The sequence below is a fragment of the Coccidioides posadasii genome, chromosome 3 (genome assembly GCF_018416015.2).
Source record: "Coccidioides posadasii str. Silveira chromosome 3, complete sequence".
Taxonomy (NCBI): domain Eukaryota; kingdom Fungi; phylum Ascomycota; class Eurotiomycetes; order Onygenales; family Onygenaceae; genus Coccidioides; species Coccidioides posadasii.
The window spans coordinates 5,454,071-5,479,915 of record NC_089409.1 but is presented as its reverse complement, the minus strand read 5'-3'; the positions used below and the strand labels follow the sequence as shown (position 1 = coordinate 5,479,915).

Below are 25,845 nucleotides of genomic sequence, written 5' to 3'. Positions count from 1 at the left end.
TGTGGCCCTGCTTTGGCTTTTTTAATGTGTTATACTGGCTTTGATATCATTGTTATTGTTATACCAGTCTTCTTTTAATTGACAGCAATGGACTTGCGAGAGTCAAGCTATCTAGAAAGTGAGAGTCAAAACAAGCCTGCCGGCTCAGCAAGACTGCCTCATTTGCTCTGATTCGCATCTCAGTTTGAAAGTCACGGATAGCTTGCTCAAGAGATTTCTTCCCATTGCGCCAGAGCTGAATTTGGTTTTTCAGCAAGACTGCATCATACATACCATGATTTGCCGCTTCTCCTCGGTCTTTTCCCAAATGGTCAGTTAATTCGCACTGTCATTGGTCATAGAGAAGAATATGAGAGAACAACTTACACATTGTCATTGGGTGAGCGGCATCTCCTAGAATGGTTACCCTCCCCCCAGAACATACATCCCAGTCCAGCGTTGGCCAATCTTGCAACTTGATATCCAACGCTTCTTGATCGTCAGTTATGCTCTCTAGTGCTTTGCGAAGCCCAGGATAGAATCCTGTCCCCTCCTTAGCCTTTTCTTTCAGTTTGGCTATTTTCCCAGCATTGTCTGCTGGAATTGGCGACTCATCCTCCTTCATTATCCAGCTCATGTTGAATTGCACTTCATGATACTCCTTTTCTGAACCAGCGCTTCCGTTGAGCTGAGGTGTGGATACTCTCGAGCAGAAAATGTAGACACCGGTGGCTGGGTGGGTTCCCTGCCATAAAACTGGAGCGACGGAGTGAAACGGCTTCATGTACTCTTCATCTCCTCGAAGCTTCAGGCCAATGAAAGCAATGGGAAGATCGTGGAGTGCGGCTTTTTCGCGGCCCATGAGCATTGATTTAGCCCTGCTGTTCTTTCCATCTGCGGCTGCGAGGATTGCTCCCTTTACTTCTGTTCCATCGGCAAAAGAGACAACGACGCCATCGTTTGTGACCTTGTATCCCGTGAAAGCTTTGTTCCATTTGATATCAATTCCCTGGCTCAAAATTTCGCGGAGCTTGATTCGATGAACTCGATAATGCGATTGGGTTTCGGCTGCGAATTTGGGTTTTCCGGTCTCCAGATTTAGATAGACGGAAGGAATACGATCTAAGGGCAAAAGAAGTCATATATACAAATCCAATTTCAGTCACCTTGAAGGTCCTTCGGTCTATGTATTCAGGCTAAATTCCACTTACCCCTGTCTGCCACTTCTGGATGCACATGGATTTTGGGGATTTGAGCATAAAGCTCAGGAGGCAAACACGATGCAAGCGGCTTCATTGCCCAATGTAAAGAAATAGCCCAGCCTCCATATCGTGAGTTCAGGCCACTGTCGCGTTCGTATATCTCGAATGGAATTCCTTCTGACTTGAGGGCCTGGGCCAGGGTCAATCCCACCAAACCGGCACCAACAATGATGATAGGAAGATCTGCTTGGACACTCATTCTCAATCGGTACTTTTGCAACGAGCTTTTTGAATCCGTTCACCACACGACGCCAATCTTTGTTGTGCACTCAGCGATGGGTTTGAGAGCGGCTGAAGTTCTCGAAAGGCCAGCGGCTGTGCATAGAGGTTGTCACAGACATTATTAGACATGTTCAGCCCCCGCTTTAGCAATTTCTGTATTTTAGTTAGCTTCTTGCTTGCAATTGTTTCCTGGCAGCCTCGGATTTGTGATGACTTCGGGATGTTCTTTGATACTCGAGCAAGTCGGCGTTAAGAGGCCCCTTTCGCTTCTCGGCGACTAGGGCGATCACACCGACCCGAATCCGGTTCCGAAAGCTCATTCAACCACCGAGCAACTTACAAACAAATGCACACCTGCTATGGATTACGACGGCCCATGATAGCGTCCAATCTGAGTGATAGAACGTCTGCCTGTGAGCGATGATCGGCCAAGATATGGCGAGTCTCATATGGAGTACTCTATCTCTAGCTCTAGGCTTGTCAAATCGTGATATGTCCCCCGTATGTCTTGATATTCTTGATGCGATTTATAATAGATCGAACCCAAAGAAAAGGCCCTCAATTTTCTTTTTGACTTGAATATCCCAAACCAGAACTGAATGCAGTGTTGTACAAAGTTATACGGAACTTGATAATTTCGAAAGGAGCTGGAGAATTTGGGTATTAAAGAAAAGTACTAATTGGACTTGCGAAACGCACTGACTACCGGGCAATGCGAAAAAAAAAAAAAAAAAAAAAAAAAAAAAGCCAAAAAGAAACGGCTGTGAGAGTATAGTAACGTAGAAGAGGAATACCAGTGGAAAGGAATTTGGTGTTGGATGCCGTAGTGTTCAGGGCCTGCGAACCCACCAGTTAGAGCTCCTGCTGCATTGGCCATCGATTAGTATCGCTATCATCTCAGGCTCATATGTTGCCACAAAATACCGAGCAAAGTAAATGCCTTCCAATCAGGCGCAACACAGGCTCCCACTTCTACTTCTCTGAAAGTAAATCGATCGCCTCCCGAAGCGCCTCAAGCTTCTCCTCTATGTGCATCAGCTCTCGTCGGGTTTTGGCCATTTTCTCCTCCGACAAGACGGTTTGTCTTTCACCGATTATCTTTTGCCGCTCCATATCAGCCTTCGACTCCTCAACTTGGTTAACGTATGTGAGCAGACGAGCTTTCTCTTTGTGCAGCTGTCCCAATTCTTGTTGTCTCGAATATAGCTCAGCCTGTATGCTCTCGAATAGGGATTGGTCGCCGGAAGCCATTTCTTCAATTAGAGCGGATGAAGGACAGTGGAATTTTGTTTCTCGTTTAATTGATAGACGTTCGATATTACGTGTGGAGGCAATGCACCCGAACCGAGTTCGAGAGATGAAGGTCATTCGCTTTTTTGCTTTTTCTTAACCCCCCCCCCCTTTTTCTTTTTTTTTTTTTTTTTTGATGACAGTTGGGTTTCTTTATTGCGTACTGATCTTGCCACGTCATCTCACCACTCTTTTGTGCATATTGCTGCCCTTACTGCCGCCAAATGATTAAAAAGAACCTGCACCTCTGGTTCCAAATTAACACTCCATGAGATAGGATATTACTATCCCTTGTAGGACAATCTGTAGGAATGGTCGATAGAAAGGTCAAAAGTTGAAGTGCGAACAAGCTGCCGCTTAATCGGTCTGCACTACATTGTGGTCAACACGTCTGTCTTTAGAACAAGAATCCTGTCTAAGATATTATTTCGCACCTTGTCAGATAAAACAGCTTCTATTGCTGTGAGCCTTGAACATTTCCTGAAGCATCACGCAAGGGAAGGGCAAAATCTCTTCTGTGCGCAAGTCCGTCGCGTGCTCAAAGCGACGTCCCACTACCGTCCCTCCGTGGATGGCCTCGTCAAATTACACGAGACATCCGGACATCCCAGGCAAAATCCACTGCTGCAAATGTCAGAAATATAACTATACACCGCATCCGGGGCTAAATTTACCCTTAATTGACAGTAATTCTGTTGTTATGTTGCTGTTTGGCGCTCCCTCGTATCGAATCCATTAATCCAAGATCGCAGGTATCGCTGGGGCCAATTTGGGAAACTCTGGCCGTAAGTACGTGCTCCTCCGAAAGTGGAAAATAGCAGGATTTGCATTGCATCTAACTCATTTGGTATAGTACGTCGGCTAACTGTAATCACTGGTCGACCTTCATATTCTCGTTTGATATTGAGCTCAATGCGTGACAGCGGGAGCTTTTCGGATTGTCCGGATAGAGGGTCATATGATAGAACCGGAAAATATCCGGACACCTGCTGAGGATAGATTTTGATTGATGCTGCTGTGAGTCGTGTTCGCCGATTCGACCTATAAGTCAATCTAAACCGCCCGACGGGTGCGTCGATCGCACGTCCGCTACGACAGAATCTCGTCGAATACATCTAGCAACGATAAGCATTCAGCCCCGTCTTCTGACAGACAAGCCAACAGGTGGGATTCAAAGCAATCCCAGCCGGGGTTTTCCGGCCCCAACTCCCACACGCCCGTCTCGCTCGGGATCGTTGCTGTATTCTCTTCGTGCGAGGCTAACTGTCAAATTCCCAAGGTTGATGGCTGTCGGGTGAAGTTGTCAATTGCAGAGGTATCTCGAACATGCAGGAGGGTGTCCTTTTGTCTCGTATCTGCAGGTTGGACTGGAGCAGTTCGGGGTCAATATATGGGTCGAATATACGTAGATTCCTGTTGCAATCACTCAGGCTCTCCTCCAAGTCGCGGTCTTGTACTCCATCACACAGAATGTTTCCAGAAAACACAATTTCACCACACCCCACTCCTTTTGCTGCTGAGACATCTGCTGCATGCATCCTTGTTGACCACCCGCTCAGTCCTGATTTTGAGGTGGGAACGGGGAGCTACTCGAGCACGGCATGTATTTAAAACGGATATGATTTTCGAAGAGAGTAGATCAAATATCTAGCGGTTTGGTGGTTGTCCGCGGAGAAACGTGGATTTCCCATTGAGAATCAATCCGCTTTGCCGGGAGAGACACCTTTGAGCACCTTTGAGGCCGGCGGCGTACAAACACGCTCAAAAGGTTAGAACACCCGGCTACTTGGGAGGTCGGTGTTAACCGCGTCGGTTTTGATACCTGAGGGGGACATGTCGATTTCGTAAGACAGCAGCATATTTTCTCTGATATTAACAAGCTGTGACAATGATGTCGTTTGGCTTGTACATAATCCTCTTTGTTGGGAGTTAAGTTACATGATTACCTACCCCTGGAAGTTTTGTATGTACAGCGCCTTTGGAATTCAAGTAGGAGGTAGAATCGTTTTTTATGGTGCTCAGTGATATCAGCAAAAAGTACGGAGGGATCTTGATGTCAGGGTGAACTAAGCTCATTAACTAGAGAGTAACTAACTAGTTAGTTAACTTGGCGCGAGACTTCATGACCTGGCATGCCTTAGCCCCATAGTCCATCATCAAGCCGAAATTCAGGTGGAAACACAACATTCTTTATTCGAAACCGTCAGGGTGTGTCCTGGTCTGAGCCATCCTCTTCGGCGTCAGACTCTTCAAAGCCCTCACCTTCATCAACGTCTGAGGCTCCACCGCGATACACTCCATCCTCGTCTGTCTCGTCCACCAGCTCGTTCGTGCCCATAGAACCTATGGCGATAGCAACTGTGTACGAGTTCACAAACTCAGGGGCAAGTCGCACCGTCAAGGGCTCATCTGGTGCTTTGTCTTCATTGTCACCTTCGTCCTCACTTTCATTGAACAGAGTGTCTACAAAGAGAAGACTGTTGTCCGCGCTGGTCCGTTCGTCGGCAACAAGAAAGTAGTAACAGCCAACAGCTGTATCATCTGCGTTATCCTTCAGGAATTTGGCGATCCTTTCGAGACTCCAACCGATAAAGGGAGACTTGAATGACTGCTCAACAGGTGGGCGGGTAAAGTCGTCGACCGTGTAACGTTGGATTGCGGGGCGGGAGGTGTCCGACAACACCAGAAGGGCTTCAGATGTATCTTCGCTCTTGCTGTAAGCCGTCTCTACGATGCTAGAAAGCACCTGTGAAGCGCATTAGTATACCTTTGGTCTCCCTCTGCAGCAGACAAGGGATCTTCTAAGTACCGAAGGCTCAACATCATAAGTGCAGATAATGGGGATCAGTTCAACCATCTTCGATTCTGTGAGGAATTTTTTTCTTCTCTTTTCCTTTTTATTGATTCTTATTTCGTGGTCTCTTTATTGGGACTCTCTAAAGAGATGAAAAAGATAAAATTGAGACGAAGCGGGAGAGGAAGACAGGGGAGTGGAGAGAAGAAGCAAAGAAGCCTGAAGGCGATCATAACAAGTCATGGGGCAGCCTTTTCTCCTCCAGCGAATACAAACTCACAAAGTTGAGAGTACAGGAGTACTTCTGGAGGTACACAGGAGCTCTGCTGTTCCAGCTGGTATTTCAATGTTCCATCCACACTCCATCAGGTCAGGCCTATCTTCCTGTCACCAACCGGCCTGCCTTCGCACAACGCAACACGACAGGATCTGAACTGCTTCCTTCATCCTCTTCCATACAGCCTCTTTTTGTCAGCCGCAGCTGATATGGGATCGGCGAGCTTGTTACTCTGGCTATCCGACCGCAACACCGGCACCTGGTGCTGGATGTCTGTCGGTAGCATGAGAGTAGAATACCCAGATATAAAAGATACCATGCCTCCTTGCTGGATACCATTTACAGCAGTATCAGACCAGCCCAGTCCTGTCAGCATCTGCAAATCCCTCACCAGCGTTTGGTTTGCTCTCTCTATTCCCAATGTCTTCTACCGCAGGTCTCTCTCGGCTTTCTGCCCTCTTCCTCCTGTTCTTCTTTTTCCTCAGTGTTAGCGCAAAGACCTTTACCTGGAACTGTGGGAACTCCGTCGGGACGTGCAACAACTACTGTTACTACGCCAAATGCCGATCAGGAGCAAAGAGGAGCTTTACCTACGACCCTAACAAGAGTAATGCCAGAAAACGTCGAGTTGCATCGGGGTGCAGTAAGAACCCGTGCGGAAGAAAAAGCAGACTCCCCTTCAAGAAGTTCGGCAGGTCATGCGATGAGTTCCCCTTTGCCAGTACGAAGGAAGGTGGAAAGGGTGCGCAGTTGAGATGTGTTAACCCGCGCGAGAATAGCAGTATGACCAATTCCTTTCTCGCCCTGAAGCCGCAACCATTTTCCAGTGAAGCTAATGATGATACTTAATGATGCTCAGGCGAGGGTGGCCAGCTCCGTGGATTCTACAGAAAGCTGAAGCCTGGCGAAAGATATGGCATCACTATCAGAAACTACGGAAAAGCGTAAGCGTTTAACCACTCAACCCGTCACTATTCTACTTGAAGCACGTGGATAAAAGACAGGCTAACCAGCCATTTAAAGACGCTATTGTGCGCGACGTACCTGCAAGAATGACGGAGGAGAGTTTTACCTCAATTCCAACCGCAAGTTCGTGGGCAACAGGCCCAATGCCTTGAATGATGCTTCAGGCTTCACCATGAACGAAGGCAACGAGGCGCCCGCAGATCTGAAGCAAGTGGAAACTGAAGATGGCGCTACTCACCTGGTTCTTGCTGAAGATCCCGATGACCCCGTTGGTGTAGGCTCACAACTTTGGGATTCAGAGACCGACAAGAGCCATACCGTTGTTCGTGTGCTTTGAAATTTTGAGAACATCATGACTGTACTTTCGGTTCTGACGGAATTGGCCGTCTTCCCTTTACCTTATGTTCGCATATAAGCCTACCAAGGCTTATGAATTTGTTCTCGGGGAACTATATAGATATATGATAGGCCAATCTATCCTTTCGGTGGAAGCTTCTCCTGATGCAGGTTGTTTTTTCAAAGTCTGCCCATGTATGCTCCAGCTTCCTCTACTTGTAAACCGCAGTTGATACTGGCATGATTTATAATAGGCCACCTAGGCAAAAACGCCGTTCGATATCCTTACAATTTAGCGTAGTTAGTTAGGTCTAGTGTGCTTAGTTAATGATATATGACGAACTTACTAGCTTGCTGATAGGCCCAGTCCAAGTTTGGCTCCACCAGACCGCGCTAGTTGACTAATCTCCTCCATGTAAACGTCCTTCAACCTACCTCGCTGGAACTGCTTCAATGATATCAATAATACAGCCTTTCATGCTCTGCTTCCTCATATTCTAATACTTTTGAAGCACAATTTCCTCAGCTTCATGTATCGGGTATCAATGTGATATCCCATATGAAGGATCACTGGAAGGTGACACTTTGGTGGGGTAAAAGTCTTGCATTGCATTAATTCCTGAACCCTATTTTCCAACCATGATGTTGAAAGAGCAAACTCAAGACAAGGGTAAAGGGATGATGGAAGGAGGCTATACGATACTTTCTACCAGATTTCTCTAAACTTCTTAGAATTCCTGAACGGTGAATTATGTTACATACCCCGATGTCAAGTTCACTTTCATTCCTGAGCAGACACTCTCCCGACAAGATCCTTCAGTGTCATGCTCACTGATTCCGGCAATTCAATGGCAGGAAAATGGGTTTCGCCACTGAGTTTGACAAACGAGAACCATTCGGCATGCTTTCCCTGAAATTGTTCATGTAATTCCACATAACCAGGTTGTTTGGGGTGGCTGAACACATGTCGAAGAAGTGGAGGGTCCGGCATCGCCTCCATGCGCTTCATCGGACTGCCCCAAGTCGCATATGCTCTCTCGACCTCTCGGCAACCTCGGGCCCACATATCGAATCCATGTCCGCCGGCATTCTTGATTCTTGATTCGCGCCATTTATGATTTGAGGTGTTTGCTTCCCAAGCAGCAATGAGACCGAACAGCGCCGCTCGCCATGTTTCCTTATTTTGAATGGCTTTTAATGTGTTGACAAACTCCGGAGGAGCTTCTGTCATAATAAGATCGAGAAGCAGTACCGCTGGGACTCGTTCTTTGCCCAACGTCTGGGCAACTTGCATCGCAGCCCAGCCCCCGTGGGAATGAGAGATAGCAACGAACTTTCCCACTTCGAGTTCTTCAAGCAGAGCCAAATAATCCTTTACTTGTTCCTCCACGCCGAAGTCTTCCACACGATCTCGGTTGGGCCCATGCCCTCTCCAATTCAAACAAACCACCCGATACTCGTAAATCAGATACGGGAGAAGCTCTTCCCAGCCTCGATGGTCCTGGCACCAGCCCGAGAAGACGACAATGGCTGGTCGCTCGCTAGGAATGCCATAGTCGATAAATGACAATTGCTGTCCGTTGATGGTTTTCGTGTAGAGCATTGCGAAGATGGGTTCAAAACAAAGGTGAGCGTTTGATAGCTTGATGCAAAAAAGAATGAGTTACAAACCCCCAGCCTATTTAAAACAACACAACATATACTCGAGGAATCTGCTATCATGGTCAATGTTCCCGGAAAGCAGGACGCCCAAAGGTATGTCTACGGATCCGTCATTTTTCCGCACTGGGAAGTAAGTCGGCGACTAAGAACCAAGTCGCCGTCTTGCGCTCCTTGGGCTCGGAATAGCGTTCAGTACATGGAGTACTCCCGTCAAATCAGAGCTATGATTGTTCCGGGAGCTATCCAGCTCTGCTCCGGGTCAATCGGATTACGCATTTTTCGGGTCGGGATCAGCTCCTTTGCTTCCAATCCCGGGTAAAGGCTCGCTTCCGGAAGTTGGAGCCCATTCGAGGGGAAGAAGACCCTGGAGTCGATGAGCTCAGCTCCTATCCGCAGAGATCATTTGGTGAGCACCACAAGCTCTGTCCTACCCCAGAGTCCCAAATATACGGTTCAGATTTACCCCAGATTTTGGGATGGGGTTCATGGGGTAGCTAGACACTTGAGCCTCCAAGTTTCTTTTCATGCCTTTATAAGGCTACCTTTCCTTTATTTCTTTTATATCTACCTCCATGTCTGCTTCTGAAATTACAGCTTCTCCTGTCATAGCGACACCTGTCCCAATCGTCCCCGCAAACCGCGATGTCCCCCATCGCAGAAGAAAAGATAATGGGCGTCGAGCGCCATGTTGAGAATACCGCGCCCGTCAAAGTTGATGACGACACTGAGGACACTTTTCGCCCACCGTCTATTGGCCTTGCAGTGTGGCAGAAGCTTCTCGGTGTCGGCGTGGAGCTACGAGGCCTCGAGCCCGTTCCCTTAGACAAGCGGACCGATCGTCGCTACATCAATATATGCACGATTTTGGCAGCTTCCATGATTAGTTTGTTGCCGTACGAGATATCCCCTTCCTTGTATTAGTAGAAACTTGTGTAAACCTGCTGATCTAACTATCATTAGGCTTGGTATTGGACTTGCACCCACTCTTGCGTATGGGCTGTCATTTTCACATGCTGCGGCCATGATTATCTGCCTGCAGTTTGTGCTTATCATCCCATCTGCTTATATCGCCACCATTGCTCCCAAGACAGGCATGAGACAAATGGTCCAAGCACGATATTCCTTTGGGTCAGTCGACTATAAATTGGCAACCTTCTCTCTTCTCTCGTATCTTCAACCTGACAAGTAAATAGAAAGTACTTCAACGGCTTCAACTCGCTTCTAGTTACTCTTGGAAGCGCTGGTTTTGGAATTATTGCTTGTGTTCAAGGGTCCCAGGTTCTCACATCTATCAATCCCGAAAGGCTCCCTATTGCCGTCTCAATCACCATTATGATGTTGGTATCGCTGTTCCTTAGTTTCATGGGCTATAGCGTTCTTCATTTTTTCGCGCGCTGGGCCTGGACTGCCACCCTATTCGCTATCGTCGTTCTTACAGGCACATCAGGAGACAAGCTATACCAGCAGGCTCCACCTAGGGCACAAGGCGCTCCGCCTTATATGGGTATGGTGGCATTGGCAGCTGCTAACATGTTAACTTGGGTCAACATCATTGGTGATTATGCTTCATATATGGCACCAGAGGCTCCATCTATCCTTATAATGTGCTATGTCGTCGCAGGCCTTGCTGTCCCTTTCTCGCTATTGATGCTTCTCGGAGCTGCGATTGGAGGCGCTATACCCGTTATCCCGGCATGGGCTGAGGCCTACAAGCTAGGCGGTATTGGCGGTGTCATTGGCCATGTTCTCATCGAGCGACTTGGTGGTTTTGGCAAGTTTATCCTTGTCATTCTAGCGTTCTCAGTTGTCACGACATGTGCTCGGGATCTCTATACCGTCTCTTTCAACGTCCCCGCAATTTTGCCACCTCTACGGGTAGTTCCCCGAATCGTCTGGGCAATAGTTGCCACTGGAGCGATGATCGGTGTTGCGATCGCGGCTTCGGCGAGCTTCTTAGAGTCAATGGCCTCCTTCCTTCACATCTGTGGATACACGGCAGGAACAAACGCTTGTATCTACCTGGTCGAATGGTTTTATTTCCGAAAGGCAAACCCTGCTTCAATGGATCCCGCTATCTGGGACGATGCCAGGGCTTTGCCTTCTGGTATCGCTGCAGCGGCCGCAACGTTCATTCCCTGGGCGCTTATTGTTCCAAGCATGCAGTCTGCTTGGTATACTGGACCTATCGCTAAGAAAGCTGGAGATTTGGGGTTTGAATTTGCCGTGGTGGGTGCTCTGTTGGTGTATGCTCCCGTAAGAGCGCTTGAGATCAAGTACAGAGGACATTTGTGAACCTATTACAATTTACTCGAAAGCTCTACTGGAAATCATATCAGAATCCTCTAATCATTTGGCCAAATGGTTTATGGTGTCTTCCCACTAAGTGTTCCTGATGTTAATTTACTATAACCATCTCAGTTAAAAATCATTTGTCTATATGCTTACATTCTTTAGCAGCTTTTGGGCTATTTTCCCTACCGGGCATGCTAGCAATTAAGTCAATGCCTAACTATAATTTTACCATGCATATCTGTTTGCCCCTATATAGCTCTGATCATTTACACTACCACAACGAGCTGTTGATTTTGTCTTGGTCTGATTGGGTTGGCACTTATTAGCTTTCTTTCGAAAAGGTATCTAACTATTTCAAATTTCGTCTCTGATGCTGAATAATATCCTACAATTTCTTCTCAATGCAGTGCTCCGAACGAAAACTCTCGTCAATAATCAAAGTGTTTGATCCCAAATCCACGCCCTTGGAAAAGGCCACCCAGACATCCTTTACATGTGATCCGACCCTCTCAACAACGTCTCTGCTCTTCGAGCCACCTAGCATAGGAGCATCTTCCCAAGAGGACCAGGACCCCAGCAAGAAAGGCAAGTCAATTGTATGCGCTGCTCCCCAGGGGCTGCTTGGAGGAGCCCATCGGAAGTAGAAGGACGAGCATTTTCCGCCAGCCGCGAGAACCTGCTTTTGAAAGTGCTTTGACGGCGAGTGGAAAACTTTCTTCGTAATTAGCCAGCTTACAAGCCAACGAATACACCGGCCAAGGAGAGGAATCGTAAAAAATCGAGCCGCACGATCATTCATTGCCGCAAACGGAGTGCCTTCGTCTTTTGTACAGCCAATCAGAACTGGAATGTCCTTGGCCCTCTTCCGTATAACATCGTCAAGTTCAGATATCTGGGGAAGAGGATGTTGTCCGAACGAGGGCGCAAAGGGCATGCCGCGGGAACCAAGTTTCTTCGCCGTAATCAGTAGCTGGAGCTGGATTGATAGCAGTTCTTCTATCGAGGGAGAACCAGCAGCTAAACTTTGCAATTTCTCCTGTGCAGCCTTCGATAGGGCCAGAGTAAGGCTCTCCGCGGATTTGTCGTATCGTCGGCCGATGGGGGCGCTTTGCAATATCGCGCGATGAAAGAGGCCCTCAGTGCCTTCCGCAGCCATCAAGCAGAAAATTGAATCTGCTCCCGCGGATTCTCCAAAGAGTGTCACATTGCTGGGGTCTCCACCAAAGCTAAGGATATTATTTTTGACCCAATTCAGCGCTTCAATCTGATCAAGCAATCCAAGATTTGCTGGCGCAATTCCAGGGATTTGTAGATAACCGAAAATTCCTAGACGATATGTGACACTAACGACCACGACACCGCGAGCCGCCAGCTCCAGTCCTTGATAGCAGTCAAGGTCTCCGCCGCCTGTGAGATAGGCACCTCCATGAAAGAACACCATGACAGGAAGGTTCTGTCCACCGATCGGAGCTGCAATACTTAAATGGGTGCAGTCTTCGTCCATGACCCTACCTTTCGCCAACGGTCCGGTGACCATATCAAGACGCGAAGGAGCTTGCGGGCATATTGTAGATGGCCGAGTGTAATCAACTACGCCTTCCCAAGGCGCAATTGATTGAGGAGGTTCAAAGCGTTTGGCATGTGCGTATGGAACGCCGCGAGCGTGAACTAGGTTCTCCTTCTGAGCTGCGGAGATGGTGCCAGAGGGTAGCTGAATGACGATATCCATCCGATCATGCATTGGTAAGACACAAAAGGTCCAGTAATTCAGGTATATCAGGATAGTAAAGGAGCACAGTTAATCCTTGGTATGCTCTGCATCAAAGCGAAATAATAGCTCCATTGTGTTCTGTATAAAAGACTTGATCTGAGCAGTTGGGACTGGACAAACCCCCACACTGATGCGAGATCGAATCGCTAACACGTACCCTGGAGACTCAAGAAGTTCGCTCTCCACCTGAGAGCTAATTGAAGCCAAATAACTCTAACTGACCATGTGCTACATCCATAGGACACGCTAGTGATGGCGTGGGGAGTCGAGCATGCAAGACAGGCGGCTTGAAAATAGCTAGTCGGCGACTAGGCGGTCAGGTTTGGATAACCCTGGAGTTTCCATTGTTTAGTCCGTGCGTTCAACGACAGTCTGTTAACCAAACCAAACAGTTCAAGACGGTGGCGGGAACAGTTGAATAGCCAAGGTATGCCAGGCTAGCTTCAGAAAGATGTCGCGGAAGATGTCGTCGTTGGTTCTCTTTGGGGCGAGCCAGCGATTTTAGGGTTTCGACATTCAACCAAGGCTGGCCAAATTGCTAGAAGCCGAATAGCCGGCTCGTCGTCGTAGTTTCAAGGTCGGTCGTCCTTCAAACTGTTCATTGATCTGCTACCGAGGAGATTCAGGCATCAGAATGTGGCCCTAATCGGCAGCCAAAGTTCGCTTGATCAACATGCCCGTGTCGGGTACACGAGTCAAGGTTGCATGCAAGCTGTGCAACTCACGGCGTGTGCGCTGCGACCGAACCGAAAGCACCGCCTGCTCCAACTGTCGCAATGCCGGTCACCACTGCGAGCCCATTCAATCGAGACGCGGCAAGTATGGATCCTCACGTTATTGCTTGATATCATCGTTTTGTTTGCTGGGTGGCGTCCTCTGCATATGAGAAGAAGAAAAAGAAACTGGGGAAATGTAGAAGAGCCAAGCAGCCGGAATTTCGGAGAAGGATGACTCGTTCCTCCAGACGAAGAAACTGATAGGCCCCTTTCACTTAGACACCCAAAGCACAGAAAAGACCGCCCGAACGCAACCAGCATCTCAAGGTCCCGCCCGTCGCAGACCAATGAACGTAATAACCATCAGCCGGCTGATTCACTTCGCCAAAGTACTTCCTGTCGCAGTTCCCAGGCAGCTTCGGATGCCTGGGACGGAGCTAGCAGTCCGGGAAGAACTCTCCAAAGAGATCTCAACCATTCTAGTTTCAATGGCTCCGGAGGAAATGGTGAACAGGGTAGGCAGGAGAATGGCAGCAACCCAGTTGTGTATATGGGAGACTCTTCCAATATAAATTATTTCATGGTCCAAGTCGGCAACCCGTTCCAAACCTCCAGCCGACCATCTTCTCGTGGCCGTTTCTGGGGCGAATGTCTGCAACGCTTCTTCTTTGAGAGACTGGACCAACAAAGCAAGCAGCTAATAGACCAGGCGTGGTCTGATGACTGCGAGCATCTCAGGGGCTTAGGCGCACTCCAGATGCCGCAGAAAGAGACCAGCGATTCATTGCTCAAAACATTTTTCCTCTACTCACAGCCTGTTTTTCCTATCTTCGACCTGTTGGATTTTTCATCTCTTTATGGAGCAGGCAGGGCGTCTCCACTGCTCTTAAATGCCATTTTTCTAGTGGCTGTCATGCATTGCCCGGAGTCCACTCTCGCTGCAGCAGGGTTCACCTCCAGATATATTGCTTGCTTAACATTTTATCGGCGGGTAAAAGCTTTATACGATGCAAATTACGAGTGTGACGCTATTTCTACCATTCAGGCAACTCTTCTCATGTCGCACTGGTGGGGAAGTCCGCTGGAGCAGAAGGATACATGGCACTGGCTGGGAGTGGCAGCGGGGCTGGCTCAGTCTTTAGGAATGCATCAATCGTCCGTTGCACCCGTTTTTTTATCATTTCTTGCCCCATGGGCCTTGTGGATGACTGACATTTGACAGAAAATCTTATTCGTCACTACAGCCAAGATATCGAAGACTATGGCGGAGAATATGGTGGACGCTTTATGTATGTTGGTCGCCTTGTATGGACACCATGATGGCTTCTTACTAAGAGTCGATCGCAGGTTCAAGATATTCATATGGCGACAGTCCTCAATCGACCACCTCATATCAGCTCCTCCTTTTTCGATGTAGGACCCTTAGATGAGACAGACTTTTGTGACACAGAAGTCACCGGAACAGACATCTTTCCAAACTTAAGCCGTGAGAGTAGACTGTTTATAATCCATTTTGCAGAGTTGATTTCGAAAGGTATATTTATTTGGCAACCGGGCTGCAAGCTATACATGTTTTTTAGGAGAGTTGGCTAACTATCTAACCTGGCAGTCAATGCCTGTCTCACTGAAAAACTCATGGCCTCTGGGAATTCACCGCATGGACAGCCCATCGACGAGGACTGGCATCTAACTTTGCCACCAAAACTACGGGACCTGCCATCACGGATCTCGATGGACCATGGGTTCTGGGGCTCCATCTTACAGATTTCCCATTGGTATGGAGAAACCTGGTTGAATATTAATGTTCTCTTGCTAACGGGCTTTGATAGCAACTATCAAATTGTATTTCGCCGTCAAACGTCAGAGAGTTCGGGTAGTACTGGTGTAGGGACTGTGCCATTCAACGCAGCAGCCAAAACCACCCGACTAATCGAGGACCTGCTCTCATCTGGAACTCTCTACCTCGCACCTAGACACATGTAAGTTGCTCATTACTCTCTATCTTACCACATGCTTCTTTGTCCATGGGTGCTCATGATAATTTATTTTTTCCCCAGCGTTTCTGGGATCTTCGCCTCACTGGTCATCCACATTATAAATATCCGCAAAGGGGATGATTACATAAAAATGATCTCCGAACATTGGGCCAACTTGTCGATGACTGTGCTGAGCAAATTTGAAGAGCTATGGCCGATTGTGGTGTGGACTCGACGTCTTTTCGAATGCATCTTGAAACCGCCGTCCGCAGAGGCGACCAGCAACGCCGCAGGCAGTAACCTAGGTTACTACCAACAAACAATTGATGAAAGCAGGATACCTCAGATGCTCTCTCCGGATTCAATGGCCGAACACCACGTTGGTAGAACTAGGCATGCTGCCCAGGAACGAGATTTAGCCGATGCAGCGAGCAGTGGGATAGGTACCAGTTTCTTTCCTTGCCAGCAGAACGAGGATTTTTCATCGCTTTTTACGTCGTTTCCATTTGGAAGTCTTTTAGAGGATGCAGGATTCAGCCCTGTGACTGGCCTTGCCTATTTGGACACCACGATGGCCCAACCGCCGCCAGATATGTCCCAGCTACCATGATTGTGAGCATCAAGAAATAAGCGTATCGCAATTTGCTGGCACATCTCCCTAGCCCTAAGCTAAACCACAGAGCTGCACTCGAAAGTGGAAACATGACTCATACAATACATTTGACTGTTGTATAGATGCCATGATGACAATTATAGTTAAATAACAAAGTTTTAGCCCTCAAATACCGCTTACTGCTCAATGACACTCGCAGGAATGTTATGGGGTGCCCGAAATTTCATGAGCGATAGTTACGAGTAGAGAGCAAGAAAGTAAGTACTGGAGTTTGCCAAGGAAAGTTGGTCAACTGCGTCCATCAATATTGAATATCAAGTGATCGATGATCCAGTTTCAGATATATCTCCCATAAAGAGACGTAGACTCCTAGGCCCCATCATAGTCATAATAAATATTTCATCAAAGAAAACTTAAGAACCGGAAACAGTTTCCCTAGTCCGGGTCAAATCGTCGCTTGAAGGATGAAGCTTGACTTTCTCAGAGTTAGCCCAGTCACTCTCGAGTCTGTGCTGTCGAGTATCAATACGCAGCGCCACCCCCAGTATTGGTAGCTGCAGTTTCATAATGGGTTGATGCGCGAAGGCGATTATAATCGTGCTGGGTGATTGGGAGATAGCTCGCAGGCTTGTCCTCGCTCACACACGAAGGAAGGCATTTGATAACCGACGTAGGGTCTGGAGCAGTGAAGTAGGGAATGGAGTAACGTCCACGAACCATACGATTGAACCCCTCGTAGCGGTCAGAGAGAGGTGGTAACGTAACCCGATGAAAAGTTGAGCGGAGATAATCTTAAGAAAAGTTAGTGACACATGACGACGGGAAAAAGAGATCGATGAGAGTAGGGATGGCGTTATATATGGATAATACCATTGCTCCATCTCTGTAAGAGATCTCCCACATTCATAACTATCGCATCTTTGATTGGCGTTGCAGCTATATAACGACCCTTATTGCGAATGTCTTCAACTTCTAGCCCGCCACACTCATCTTGAAATAGGAACGTGATCGTACTCCAATCAGTATGCGAGGGCATACGCGCATACTTTTGCTCCTCCAGCAACGCCGCTGGGAGAGGAGGGTAGTGCAGCAATCGAAGTTGGTTATTGTGCCCTGAATGAAACTTCAGCAGATAATCTTCTTCTTCCAGGCCAATTCCGATAGAGATTGCCCGCAGGACATTTTTTGTCACTTCGAAACAGTCCCAGTAGAACTGTGTCATGAAACTGCGGAATCCCGGCAGCATCTCTTCAGGAATCCACACATTCGGCTGATCCTGATTCCCATCGCTTCCTATATCGTAACTTTCCTATCGATGAGGCGTGTAAGTCATTTTGCCACGGCATTTTGCAAACCTAGCATTCATCCAAACAAATGGGATCCAGCGATCACCTTGTAGTCAGTTATCTCTCGCAGTCTCTTTGCGAGCTCCGGGTCCTCCTTGTCGCTCATTGCCTGCGAAACCTTTTCAAGCCCGGGACTCGAATATCCGCGATGAACCGAGGCACCGCTTGGATGAGGAGCTTTTTGTTTCTCATCTGAGGAGAGATTAAAAAATTTCTCCGACCAGGCAAATGCTTCAGCTACTTTTTCAGGAGCCATTCCGTGGTTCACAATGTACACAAAGCCGACGTCTCTGCATGCCGACACAATTTCCTGGGCCACCTTCATCCGTTCCTCTCGCGAGGAGCCAGGCTTCCAGTTGGCAAAGTCGACGACGGGAATCTCCTTCGGGGAGCTCTCAGGCTCGCTATCACTCGCAGCCTGACCAGACACCATCGTGAAGGGGCTCAGTGCAGCACAAACAACAGACTAAACTCGAAAACACGTCGTCTGTAGGAGGCAGTGGGGGGAATCCAGCTTTTACTGAAACGCATTCACCGTCTTCGTGCTCAAGCCGGATGACTACATCATAATGTGGGGGAAGAACAGGGCCCGTTGCAGGCTCCCCGGACGCCCTAATCCTGGCGAATCATTATTGGTGCTGATGTGTATGTAATAAAATTCAAGACCGGATGGTGGTCCATGAGCCGGCCAATGCAGACCCCGGCGACAGAAGCGTGCTCCAACTGCCAAAAAGTGTGAATCGCATGCCCATCTCGCCTGTCGCTTGGATCGGTGAGCTAACGTGGTCCGGTACTGCAATCAAGTAAGAAGACGTTCCCTGGTGGTGCAAAAGGCTGGGGTCTTGAAGATTTCAGCTCAGTCGAAGACTGAAACGACGGAACCAAAACAGCGTGGATGATGGCTCGGGCAGCGGCTGAGGTTGCTGTTGCAAGCGCCGTGTGCTTCAGGAAAAAAAAAAAAAAAGGTCGTTTGTTGACATGGCTCCGGTTGCCGTGGCAGTGAGACAGCGTGCCCGGGCAGTGGAGATGCCCAGCAATGCCAGCCCGAGCGCCATCATTGGGCGACGACGATGACGACGGGCTATCCCCGGCGCTCTTGGAATCAGGATCTGTTCAGCGAGTGACAGTTCATCAGTCGCGAGATCCTTTTCTTTTCTTTTTCTTTTTTTCTTTTCTGTGGGCGATGGACTTGATCAATTTCGATCCTGCAACCGCTGCTTGACTCTGTTCGAGTTGCACTGGCGATCGTCCAAGGCCGTTTGCACTCGGTCCTTCTCGTGACCTCTCTCGATGATCTCACGAACCACACGCTTTTTCCCTGTCACGATGTACGTTCCGGCTGAAGACCACGCCGTTGATCTTCTTTCAAAATACGCAGAATGAGTCCATTGCCACGTACTAACGGGAAGTTGAGATAACCCCTAGAAATAATAACCACAAGAGAGCCCGGCCTTCGGTTTGCAACCCATTGCGGGTTCTTGTGAAGGATGCGAGCAGGACTCTCGTTGCTCCTCCCCATCCTCGTCCAAGCGACCGGCTACGACCGCACCTCTCCCTTCCACCAGCCCGTCATCGACGGCTCCGATATCATCGCCCGCGACGGCATCGAAGCTCTTTTACTTCTTAAACGCCAGAACGGCTGTCCAGCAGGTTTCAACTCATGTGCGTTCCTAGATGCACCCGGCGCCTGCTGCCAAAGGGACACGATATGTTCTCGCGATGATGCGAACAACATCGCATGCTGCCCGACGGGCGCAGCCTGCACCGGAATTCTAACCCGTAGGCCCTACTTCGCTTCCCACCTTCGTTCTGACATCAAGTAGCTGACAGCAATGCCTAGAATCGTCCTCCGCAACCACATCTTCTGGCTTCATGTTTCCAGAGCCAGGCACCGCGACGACGACAAATCCCCCATCCCTGACCGGCAGCACAGTTCCCAATGCCCCTTTTCCCTTTGTATACATACCCACAAGCTTCAGAGACCAGCCAGAATGCGTGCAATCATACTCCGGCTGTGTGTCGCAGTTCCAAGCTTGCGCCAGCTCCCTAGGCGGAGTTAATGGAGTGACAATAAGCGGTGCAGACGGCGCCGGAACGACAGTACAGGGAGTAGAACCCACCGCGGACGCCCAGTCGATTTGCCTTAGTCTCAGTCGCGAAGCCTGCTACGGTCTTCAGGAAGCCTACTGCACCGCTTTCCAGGACGGTAGCTCTGGGGCATCGCCGCCATCGACCAGGACTTCGCCTCTTTACGAGATCCTGACCGGACTCGGGATCGCTCTTGCAGGGATGATTGCTTAAACGAGAAGATGATATTATGTCCGATTCGTACTTTCCACGACTTCTCTCTGAATGGAAAAAGGGAGATATCGCTATGCCGTGATGTCCATTTACTCTTGGTTTATGTCTATTGATTTACGCTGTACATATTGCACTCACAGGGTATGGGAGCATTAATTTCACATAAAAGGTACGCACATAATGCTGTTCAATAGTGTTTGTTCGTCAGGATTTTGTCCATAATGAGGATTTGCTTTGCTATGCTTTTCAACACACACAATCCTTTCTAATTAATACAATATTAAAGGGTGGCTTCATGAATCATGGGCCCTTTGGACCCCCTTTGGAGAGTTCTTTTTTTCATTTTATTTTATTTTTTTTTTCTTTCCCTCCTTATTAAATTCGCTTAGTCCTTGAAATTCAATAAGCCTTGATAGACTTGAGCCTGGCGACGGTCTTTCAAGTCAAATGCAGTGGAAAGAGTACAAAATGCATGTTTGATTTTCTCCATGTTATCCTAACCAAGAAATCAGGGTTTCAGTGCTACATATTCTTGACCCTTGGTCCTTCAACCACGGTGACAATGACTACCCTCTCTCTACCGATGTCATGAAGCTGTCTTCAAGAATAATCACAAACTCTCATGAGTCAGAGCTGCTGGCGCAACCTTGATTGAGATGCGCATTACCTCCTAGAAACAGCTTTGGGGACGGTAGCTACCCGGAGCTCAACGCTGATCAGAGCATGTGTGTCTTGTTGCTGCCGCGGAAAACTGCCCTTGCGTCTGGGATTCTGGAAATATTCCATAGAACGGCGTACTTAGGTTGTTCGCTTCATGTTCCTTTGCACTATGATACCCATACAAGGTTCTATGGTTGTCCTTACCGGCCTTGGTGATTCATAGGGATGACTCCAGCGGTACGTGCTTTAAACGACAGAATGATGTTGTCGTGACGTTTGTCGATACTATATAAACGGAGATGTCGCCCGGAGAGCTTTCTTCCCTATTCATATATATATGAATATATATATGTCCCTACTCGCAATGACTCGTTTATAAATTCTTCTCTTGCGATTTCAAATATATATTTCCCTTAATTGCCTCGCGGGCTGATATATATATTTACATACGGTTTACGGTACAGCCGAATAATATATATCCTGCCGGTCATGGTGTCTACGCATGATCAAACAATCCCAGCAGTACCTTATATCCTTCAGCTACCGAAGGAGCTTCTTCTCGAAATCTTTGACTGGCTTGTCGACGTCAACCCTCCTTGTCATGAGCGGGGCCGTACTTGGAACGGCACTTTCTGGGCAGTAGCGTTAGCCTGCAGACGGTTCTATGCCACAGCCACGCCATATCTCTATCGCAGCATGCAATTCGGAGGCGCTAAGATAGAGCATGGATTTTACCCGATAGGCGATCCAGTCATCTGCCTATTCAATACGTTGAAAAGCAGACCGGACTTGCGCCGACACTGCAGGCACCTGATTCTCCATCACATGCCGCTTCTCAAAACACGAATGGCTGGCGAGATCTTTACTCTTCTCACCAACGTTAGAACGCTTGAACTCGGTGGCGATACCTTTTCGCGACTCTGGCCGCATCTCATATTCCACATATCGTCAATCCCACTGCAAAGCCTCAAGTTGAGCCAACCGCAGATATCGGGTGAATTAGCACTCCTTGTCAGAAGATTCCCTCCGGCACTTACGAGTCTCACCTTGTCCGGTTATTGGAGGACACAAGCAGACCTGTTTCTTAAGTATGCAGAGAAGAGATGCGACACTGTCACTTCTCTAAAGCTCCTCAATTCCGAGCTTTTTCATTGTGGAGTTTTCGAGGCCTTGGTGATGATGTTCCCGAAACTAGAACACTTCACCCTCGAAATGGCGGCCCAATTCCCGCCTTGTCGACACCTTGAGCCGCCGGCGTTGACCCGCGTATTGAGGAAGTGCCGTGATTCATTGAAAAGCCTCACCTTGCGACCACTCGACTTCCCACGCGGGCCATGGAACATGGCCACGTTCAACTTTCCGAACTTGGAAACACTCCAAATTCCGGGGCATATGCTCACCGGCGGTTGTGGAGATTTCAGGGACACGGCCGATATGATTGTATGTCCAAAGCTGCGCCGCCTGGTCCTGGAGTACTTCTACGGAGATACGTTTGCCAACACAAGCGCGGACCTCGGAAAGCCGGACGTGCAATGGCTCTACGAATTCGCGGAGCACAGCTATATGCAACGCCCGGCCTTGCAGGAAATAAAGGTGCAGTTTGACAATAAGATTTATATGTGTCCTGGAGACCGGTATTATCTGTATCCCTGGGTGATGCTCAATAACCTGCAACGGGAGATAAGCCGCTTCGGAATAAAGCTCACTTACGACGAGCCTGAGAACCCGTGGGATGGTTTTAGATTCCCATATCATGCGAGGGCCGAAATGTGGCCGTGTCCCCTTCACCCCTACAGTTTTAGGCGCCTTAGTCAGGAGCGAGCACCGCCTGATGATGTCCCGAAGTCAACGTTCGCCACGGAGATATCCTGGACCACATAATAGAGCTGGGCACCGAGAGCGATTACTCTCAAATCGTCATCGCATTCGGGTCGTGCATTTTTCTATATTTTTTCTTTTTCTTTTTCCTTTTTTTTCCCCTCCCCTTTCAGATCTTATTTTTCTCTATCGCCATCCCGTTCATGTTCAGCTCAGTGTGTTTCCATGCAACGAGTCAGCAATAAGAATGCTGCGGATGGAGGAGTTGCCTTGGTAGGAATTTTTTTTTACAGTTTTTGACTGTATCATATATATAGATAATCTGTTAGCATTTCACAATCCGGAAAATAAACAATCTCAACCTCTTGTCCGTCATGAACTTTCTTTTCGTTAGCAGGAGAGCCAAGACAAAGGTGTGTATAAGCTGGTTCGGCAAAGTGTGTTTTTTGCCATCCTGCCATTTAGTGGACAGTCTCGAGAAATGTGTCTCAGTTAAGCGCCTCTTAAGTATCGGGTTTGGCGGCGATGATCGAGCTTTCAGGGAGAAGAGAATGGGCCCGTGCCCGTTGCTTTCCAAAACCAGAGTGCGTTCTTCAATGCTACATCGCCAATGGCCGAAGATAGGATCGCAAGACGAAGGATAACCGGCTCAGAAGCATGGAGTATATGCCTGTATTGATCGTGGTATCCTCCAACTTCACCAAACCGTCGATTGGTCCATACTCCGTATTCTCATGGGCGATCAAGCAGAACCGGTGAGGCCTGGCGCATCTCCAGGGGTTTTGTCTGCCAGGGAAAATCTCGAGCAAGCCAACGTTGGCCAGTTGCGTGGTCGTTCGCGGGCGTGTTGGTCCCCCGCATCGCCAACATAATCCATCATCGCACTTGATAGAGTTGATGCCGCCCGGGACCGTTTTCTCGAGCACCATCGCGATCCTGCGTGGTTGTCCTCTCGCTATTTTTATTCATCGCTGTTTCATCAGCAAACTGCATCGCTTGCGATCGCCCTGGCCGAGAAAGTCGGTGGTTGGGCATTGATGGAGCGGGTGGCTGGGAGACTTCCCGCCCACCGAGCTGTGGTGACGTGAAATACCCAGCCTTTTCTGGTTCACAAACACGAAATCTTTTTTTTTCCCTCTCCCTTTTACCTTTGCCTTTCTTTCTATCTCCTCTTTTGTCTCTTACATTCGTCTGTGTTCCCGGATTTCGAATAGCTCTCCTCGTCGGACCGGGCGAGAACCGCTGTGTTGTTGACATTCTCTCCCAGCCCATCATCCTCCCTGGCAACGGAGGTCAGGAGCTCAGATCATAACACTCTGCGGCCAACTCCGATTGCACCGGGTGTTGGTCACGTCATTCATGATTAACGGCTATTTTTCTGTTGTTCCTTGGTCTCAATTACCGTTCGCTGTCTAAACTGCACACCAGCACGCGCTATATACATACATATATACATCATATCCGAAGCCCCTGCTCCAGGATGCGACGAGCAACCCACCGGTCGACGGCCCTCTCCGTCGTTGCGCTCCTTGCGGTCACACCTCTACCGACATATGCTTCGCCATTCCCTACCCAGTCGCCCAGTCATGATATCCTCATACACCGCGACTGCGCCAATCCTTGTGGTTTCTACGGCCAGGTGTGCTGTCAGCAGTCCGAAGAATGCTACACGAATTCCGACGGCCAAGCTGCATGCAGATCCGCTTCCAAGGGCGAGTGGGAGTACTTCACGACGATATACACTCGGACAGATCTCGTAGTGGTCACCTCGACAGGCAGTCGCGCCGCCTCCCCGACCTCGCCCGGAGACACGCAATGCAGAATTTCCCTGGGTGAGACTCCGTGCGGGGATACCTGCTGCACTGCCGCAGAAACATGCAATGCAAAGGGCGTCTGTGTCGAAGGAGGCAGTTCCCCATTTCCTTCGGCTAGCCCGCCAACGAGACCGACCAGCGACGCGACCGTGACGGCCACAAAGGCACCAACCACGACCGTTGGCTTTATCCCAGCCATCAGCACCGACGGGAGCACGTTGATCGGCGGAATCACCCACGGCAGCGGCGGGCTCAGCGGCGGGGCGATCGCAGGTATCGTGATCGGGTCTCTTGCGGGGGCGTTTGTGCTGCTGCTGCTCTGCCTCTGCTTCTGCGTCGGAAGCATCGCCAGTCGCATCCGCGGCGTGTTCGGTGGTGGGCGTCCACATCCACCGTCAACCGTCTACTCCTCGTCTTACATGTATTCGGCTTCTGAGAGCGGCGGCGGGCATGGAGGCTGGCACGGGGGACAGCCACCGTCGGAGCACGGGAAGTCTGGATGGGCTAAGTGGTTGAGCATTGGATTCCTCGCTGGAGCGATTGCATTGTGCTTGGGCTTAAGGAGACAGAGAGCGGAAAGGTCTGAGAAGAGTTATTATTCGTACTACACCGCGTCGTCGTCCGAGAGCAGCTCGAGTAGCCCTTCTAGCGGCCGTCCACCACGCAGCGGTCACCATCCACCACGCAGCCATCGAGGATACCCGAGTGACCGTGGCTCCAGAAGCCATGGATCGCATTGAGGCGAGTTACACCACCGCTACTGGACAAAACAGTGTCTCGATCAACGCCTCACCGAACCACTTCCAAGACCCCCCCCCCCCCCCCCCCCCTTCCTTTTCTTTTTTTTTTTTTTTTTTTTTCTGCTTTGTTCCCCTCTCCCCCGTTCTTTCAGAAAACGAAACCCTTTTCTCTAACGACAGTAATGATCCGACCTGGGATAATGTGGATTGGGCTCTGGGATTTGCGCATGGACGTTTTTGTTTCGCTTTCCAAGTATCTTCTGGGAGTTATGTGGTGTTAGATCTGGCCAGCAGCCATTATTTTACGCCGAGTTGATGATGACAGCCTGTGGGCGGATTGAATGTGCTATAAAGGATATTAGACGATGGACATATTGGCACCAGAAAGTCGCAAGGAGGCTTCAGGGCCATCGCATGATGGATTTCAACGGATGTATGATGTTACGCTTGATGGATCTCGCTGGTAATTAAAGGCTGCATTCCTGTACATACATAGTAGTAGTTATACGAACATAATCACGTTGGTTCGATCAAGCGCTGATGCTGGTTGTGAATGAGATGGATCGTAACAAAACTGCTCAAGCCCTGCGCATTCGCCAATCGGACACCTCCGGGCTGCAGCCGAAGCTGTAGAGCTGCCTGCTTCGAGCTGATTTGCTGAGGGCTGGGCGCATCGTCCGCCAGTGGTTGCCCCTGGCGCCGCGAGCCTCTCGGCGGGGGTTGGCGATCCGGTTCGGTCTGAGTGCAACAGGGCTCGGAAGGGATTGCTTTGAAGCAGTGCTCCGTGCTGGCTTCTGGGCGATCTTCGTTGTGATCGCGAAACTTTGACTCGTTCGACCAACGAAGTGAAAAGCCGTCGGTCCGCTGAGTCAGCACCCTCCCACTCCGGCGTCTCGAGCCACAACCAGCTCGCTCGCCCTTCTTTGATCTCTCTCTCTCTCTCTCTCTCTCTCTCTTTTTTTTTTTTTCATTTTCCCCCTCACTCTACTTGAACCATTCTCTCGTAGACA

The 25,845-nt window shown here is 49.1% G+C and overlaps 13 protein-coding genes across 13 annotated transcripts; 6 read left to right on the top strand and 7 right to left on the bottom strand.

Annotated features, from left to right (window-relative positions):
* Positions 1–58: 58 nt before the first annotated feature.
* D8B26_006731 (uncharacterized protein) lies at positions 59–1,440 on the bottom strand (the record flags this gene model as incomplete). The annotated part of the gene is made up of 3 exons (XM_003070171.2): positions 59–297; positions 367–1,101; positions 1,191–1,440. 3 exons carry the CDS (start codon positions 1,438–1,440, stop codon positions 59–61), a joined length of 1,224 nt encoding a protein of 407 aa, XP_003070217.1.
* Positions 1,441–2,435: 995 nt separating this feature from the next.
* Positions 2,436–2,831, bottom strand: D8B26_006730 (uncharacterized protein; the record flags this gene model as incomplete). Its single annotated transcript, XM_066125277.1, has 1 exon — positions 2,436–2,831. The coding sequence occupies one exon, from the start codon at positions 2,829–2,831 to the stop codon at positions 2,436–2,438; it is 396 nt and encodes a 131-aa protein (XP_065981359.1).
* Positions 2,832–4,956: 2,125 nt separating this feature from the next.
* D8B26_006729 (uncharacterized protein) lies at positions 4,957–5,610 on the bottom strand (the record flags this gene model as incomplete). The annotated part of the gene is made up of 2 exons (XM_003070170.2): positions 4,957–5,499; positions 5,563–5,610. 2 exons carry the CDS (start codon positions 5,608–5,610, stop codon positions 4,957–4,959), a joined length of 591 nt encoding a protein of 196 aa, XP_003070216.2.
* Positions 5,611–6,244: 634 nt separating this feature from the next.
* D8B26_006728 (uncharacterized protein) lies at positions 6,245–7,127 on the top strand (the record flags this gene model as incomplete). Its single annotated transcript, XM_003070169.2, has 3 exons — positions 6,245–6,605; positions 6,684–6,768; positions 6,848–7,127. 3 exons carry the CDS (start codon positions 6,245–6,247, stop codon positions 7,125–7,127), a joined length of 726 nt encoding a protein of 241 aa, XP_003070215.2.
* Positions 7,128–7,801: 674 nt separating this feature from the next.
* Positions 7,802–8,729, bottom strand: D8B26_006727 (uncharacterized protein; the record flags this gene model as incomplete). Its single annotated transcript, XM_003070168.2, has 1 exon — positions 7,802–8,729. The coding sequence occupies one exon, from the start codon at positions 8,727–8,729 to the stop codon at positions 7,908–7,910; it is 822 nt and encodes a 273-aa protein (XP_003070214.1). The 3' UTR covers positions 7,802–7,907.
* Positions 8,730–9,430: 701 nt separating this feature from the next.
* On the top strand, positions 9,431–11,080 carry D8B26_006726 (uncharacterized protein; the record flags this gene model as incomplete). The annotated part of the gene is made up of 3 exons (XM_003070167.1): positions 9,431–9,681; positions 9,749–9,916; positions 9,982–11,080. The coding sequence occupies 3 exons, from the start codon at positions 9,431–9,433 to the stop codon at positions 11,078–11,080; spliced, it is 1,518 nt and encodes a 505-aa protein (XP_003070213.1).
* Positions 11,081–11,427: 347 nt separating this feature from the next.
* On the bottom strand, positions 11,428–12,821 carry D8B26_006725 (uncharacterized protein; the record flags this gene model as incomplete). The annotated part of the gene is made up of 1 exon (XM_003070166.2): positions 11,428–12,821. The coding sequence occupies one exon, from the start codon at positions 12,819–12,821 to the stop codon at positions 11,466–11,468; it is 1,356 nt and encodes a 451-aa protein (XP_003070212.2). The 3' UTR covers positions 11,428–11,465.
* Positions 12,822–13,524: 703 nt separating this feature from the next.
* On the top strand, positions 13,525–16,213 carry D8B26_006724 (uncharacterized protein; the record flags this gene model as incomplete). The annotated part of the gene is made up of 7 exons (XM_066125276.1): positions 13,525–13,670; positions 13,847–14,722; positions 14,790–14,856; positions 14,915–15,101; positions 15,177–15,342; positions 15,397–15,546; positions 15,625–16,213. 7 exons carry the CDS (start codon positions 13,525–13,527, stop codon positions 16,151–16,153), a joined length of 2,121 nt encoding a protein of 706 aa, XP_065981358.1. The 3' UTR covers positions 16,154–16,213.
* A 105-nt stretch (positions 16,214–16,318) lies between these two features.
* Positions 16,319–17,935, bottom strand: D8B26_006723 (uncharacterized protein; the record flags this gene model as incomplete). Its single annotated transcript, XM_003070164.2, has 3 exons — positions 16,319–16,947; positions 17,027–17,465; positions 17,549–17,935. The coding sequence occupies 3 exons, from the start codon at positions 17,933–17,935 to the stop codon at positions 16,679–16,681; spliced, it is 1,095 nt and encodes a 364-aa protein (XP_003070210.1). The 3' UTR covers positions 16,319–16,678.
* Positions 17,936–18,674: 739 nt separating this feature from the next.
* D8B26_006722 (uncharacterized protein) lies at positions 18,675–20,133 on the top strand. The gene is made up of 3 exons (XM_003070163.2): positions 18,675–18,830; positions 18,917–19,281; positions 19,343–20,133. Exons 2-3 carry the CDS (start codon positions 18,990–18,992, stop codon positions 19,801–19,803), a joined length of 753 nt encoding a protein of 250 aa, XP_003070209.2. The 5' UTR covers positions 18,675–18,830; positions 18,917–18,989; the 3' UTR covers positions 19,804–20,133.
* Positions 20,134–20,952: 819 nt separating this feature from the next.
* D8B26_006721 (uncharacterized protein) lies at positions 20,953–22,485 on the top strand (the record flags this gene model as incomplete). The annotated part of the gene is made up of 1 exon (XM_003070162.2): positions 20,953–22,485. The coding sequence occupies one exon, from the start codon at positions 20,953–20,955 to the stop codon at positions 22,342–22,344; it is 1,392 nt and encodes a 463-aa protein (XP_003070208.2). The 3' UTR covers positions 22,345–22,485.
* A 672-nt stretch (positions 22,486–23,157) lies between these two features.
* Positions 23,158–23,556, bottom strand: D8B26_006720 (uncharacterized protein; the record flags this gene model as incomplete). The annotated part of the gene is made up of 1 exon (XM_066125275.1): positions 23,158–23,556. One exon carries the CDS (start codon positions 23,554–23,556, stop codon positions 23,158–23,160), a length of 399 nt encoding a protein of 132 aa, XP_065981357.1.
* A 205-nt stretch (positions 23,557–23,761) lies between these two features.
* Positions 23,762–25,253, top strand: D8B26_006719 (uncharacterized protein; the record flags this gene model as incomplete). Its single annotated transcript, XM_003070161.2, has 2 exons — positions 23,762–24,800; positions 25,198–25,253. The coding sequence occupies 2 exons, from the start codon at positions 23,762–23,764 to the stop codon at positions 25,251–25,253; spliced, it is 1,095 nt and encodes a 364-aa protein (XP_003070207.2).
* Positions 25,254–25,845: the final 592 nt, after the last annotated feature.